The sequence below is a fragment of the Microtus ochrogaster genome, chromosome 26 (genome assembly GCF_000317375.1).
Source record: "Microtus ochrogaster isolate Prairie Vole_2 chromosome 26, MicOch1.0, whole genome shotgun sequence".
Taxonomy (NCBI): Eukaryota; Metazoa; Chordata; class Mammalia; order Rodentia; family Cricetidae; genus Microtus; species Microtus ochrogaster.
The window spans coordinates 4,661,628-4,664,370 of record NC_022025.1 but is presented as its reverse complement, the minus strand read 5'-3'; the positions used below and the strand labels follow the sequence as shown (position 1 = coordinate 4,664,370).

Below are 2,743 nucleotides of genomic sequence, written 5' to 3'. Positions count from 1 at the left end.
CTGTTTCTAGGACGCTGGACCCCTTTCTTAAGTTAACTACGAATACTGTATCACAGCTGTTTCTAGGACGCTGGACCCCTTTCTTAAGTTAACTATGAATACTGTATCACAGCTGTTTCTAGGGCGCTGGACTCCTTTCTTAAGTTAACTATGAATACTTGTATCATACTTCTTTTAGTTTTACATCATTGTAGTAAAAGGTTTAGGTCTGACTAGTCAGTGAAAGCTGAACATAGGTCAAGTTCTTCCTTCTGCTGTAGGCTGACCATTTGGAGCATGCAAAAAGGATTTTGAATGTGATTTTTTTTTTTGCATTGTAATATCTTAAAGCCTACTGTTATCAGATAGCTCTCCCCTGGAAAGAGCATAGCAGCTGATTTTGCAGTACCAAATGGTCATCTCTGAAAACATACAAGTAACATTACACAGGCTGAGCATGTTATATTTAGAAATATATATGTATATACCTGTGCACGTATGCACATAACAGCACATGAGAAAAGAGGCTGTGAATTTCAGAGACAGCATGAGGGGTCGGTGGAGGGTTTGGAAGGGGGAAATTCTGGGATAATATAATCTCAAAAGGAAAAGAAAAAGTATTTTCAGAAAACAGTGAAAAATTTGAAAATCTATTTTCTTGCTAAAATTCACACCCTAAGTTGAAAGATACTGTTTGATATTATATAGATGTTCTATGTTTAAGGAAAAGACTACATGACTGTTTCCCTAAATGGCAGGTTATTCGGGACACAGTAGAATGTCTAGAAATGGCTACCATTTTGCCACTCTTAAAAAAAAAAAAAAAACCTGCTTCCCTTGTTTTTCTTTTTCTTTTCCAATGAATGCACTTGGCCAGCTCTGTCTTCCATTCGAGAAATCAGTAAACCAAGGAAATGAAACTAAACAGAGGCCCCAAGCAAGCCTCAGGCCTGCAGTGGGCTTTGTTTGGGGGCGTGGAGGTTGAACAGAGGGTTTTGTGTACATGGTAGGCAACAGTCTACACTGAGCTACAGTCCTAATCTTGTCGATGGTTTTATTGATCCTTCACTCAGTTTTATTTGATGAAATATAATCTGGAATTAGTTTAAAAGATGTTGGTATAATTATATTCTTAAATGTGAATAATACAGACGTAGTGTCCAGATATTTTCGTTATAAAGATATTTCCTCAGTTTTGCGGTTGGAGCTGATTTCAGACTGCCCAATGTGATCATTGTGGTTACAGCTTAGGGTCACTGCAGCTCTCTTAGCTGTTTGGCTCCTGTGGAAATTGCCAAGTTGTTTCAATAGCTCCGGAAAAGGTCCCGAAATAGTTCTCATTGGTTATTATTGGCTTATGTGGAACACATCCTCTTGTTATCCTGGCCGTGGGCACTGTCTAGACTTGGAACCTCATGGGTAGATTCAGTCTCCTTATATTTAACACAGAGGGATGTGGTGGTCGCCTAAAAAATAGTAGAGTAGCTGTTATTCCCGAAGTAGATGGATTGTTGATAAATAGTAAGAGTAATACAGCCCATTTCCCCACTGCTGAACATCACAACATCTAGGCTTCCTTGTAGATCCGTACACAACAGCACTGCTTCCTGCTGCTTACTTAGTGGTCCTCTCTTAGCTAGAGATATTATGTTCATCTCAGCTGCCCTAGTCTGGTGTCCTCACCTGAACACTACACTGTTTTTATAATTTCAGAATATTTTCACATGACACAGGGTGCGCCTGCTTGAACTCCCCATAACCTCTCTGGGTTGTGTTTACAGTTACAAAGCCAAAACTAAGAGCTTTACTATGTGCTTTCAACTTTGAATGCTTGTTTTTTTTTTCCTTGTTTTGAAAAATAAACAGTTCTTATTGTGTAGGAAAGAATTGTATTATGTCATCATTAGGAAGTCAGGTACTGGAAGTTGGGCATATCTCATCCATTAAACGTGAAGAAAGTAAAAAATACTAGCTCAGATTTTAATTTGATACAAACTACTTAAAATCTTGTATTTTCATTTTAGCATGCTCCTTTTGATGCAATGGTTATGGTGAATATTGCCCATTATGTTGATGAGAGGATCTTGGAGAATGAAGGAAGATGGAAGGTAAGTCAGAGCAAGTCCACCATGCAGTAACCACACAGAAACACTGTTTGACCAGTGACTCTAGCATAGTCCTAGCTAGCCTCTTATGTTATAAATTAAACCACTTTATTAATCTGTGTATCAGCATGAGGCTGTGGCTTACAGGTAAGGATCCAGCATCTGTCTCCTTCAAACACTACATGATGTTTCTTTGACCCTGCCTACTTTCTATATCTCTGTTTGGGTTTTTTGCCTGGTTTTATTCTTCCCCGCTAGAGGCCAAAGCAGCTTTTTATTAACCAGTGGTAATAAAATATATTCATAGCATAGAAATCCCACATCACTCATGTTTTCAAAGATATAATTAAAGCCCTCTATTTTCAGGGATCAGAAAAAGTCCGGGATATACCACTTCCGGAGGAGTTGGTTTTCACTGTGGATGAGAAAATACTAAATGACATCTACCAAGCCAAAGCCCAACACCTCAAAGCGGTAGGTGTTAGTTTTTCTTTTAGATTAGTAATGTTTTATCTGTTATCTGCCGTATATGAAAATGTGGCTATCAGCCAAGCATGACTTCTTAAGATCTTCACCAACCCCGCAACTGACAAAGGTCTGATCTCCAAAATATATAAAGAACTCAAGAAACTAGACCGTAAAAGGCTAACCAACCCAAT

At 38.5% G+C, this 2,743-nt stretch overlaps 1 protein-coding gene across 6 annotated transcripts in view; it reads left to right on the top strand.

The window, feature by feature from the left end:
* The window catches only part of Crot (carnitine O-octanoyltransferase), a 38,937-nt gene that overhangs the window by 24,500 nt on the left and 11,694 nt on the right, over window positions 1-2,743 (top strand). For all 6 annotated transcript variants that reach the window (XM_005358316.3, XM_013350452.2, XM_013350451.2 and 3 more), the window contains 2 exons: window positions 2,004-2,087; window positions 2,451-2,558. In XM_005358316.3, the coding sequence (XP_005358373.1) occupies window positions 2,004-2,087; window positions 2,451-2,558 (192 nt within the window). The remainder of the gene's footprint in view (window positions 1-2,003; window positions 2,088-2,450; window positions 2,559-2,743) is intronic.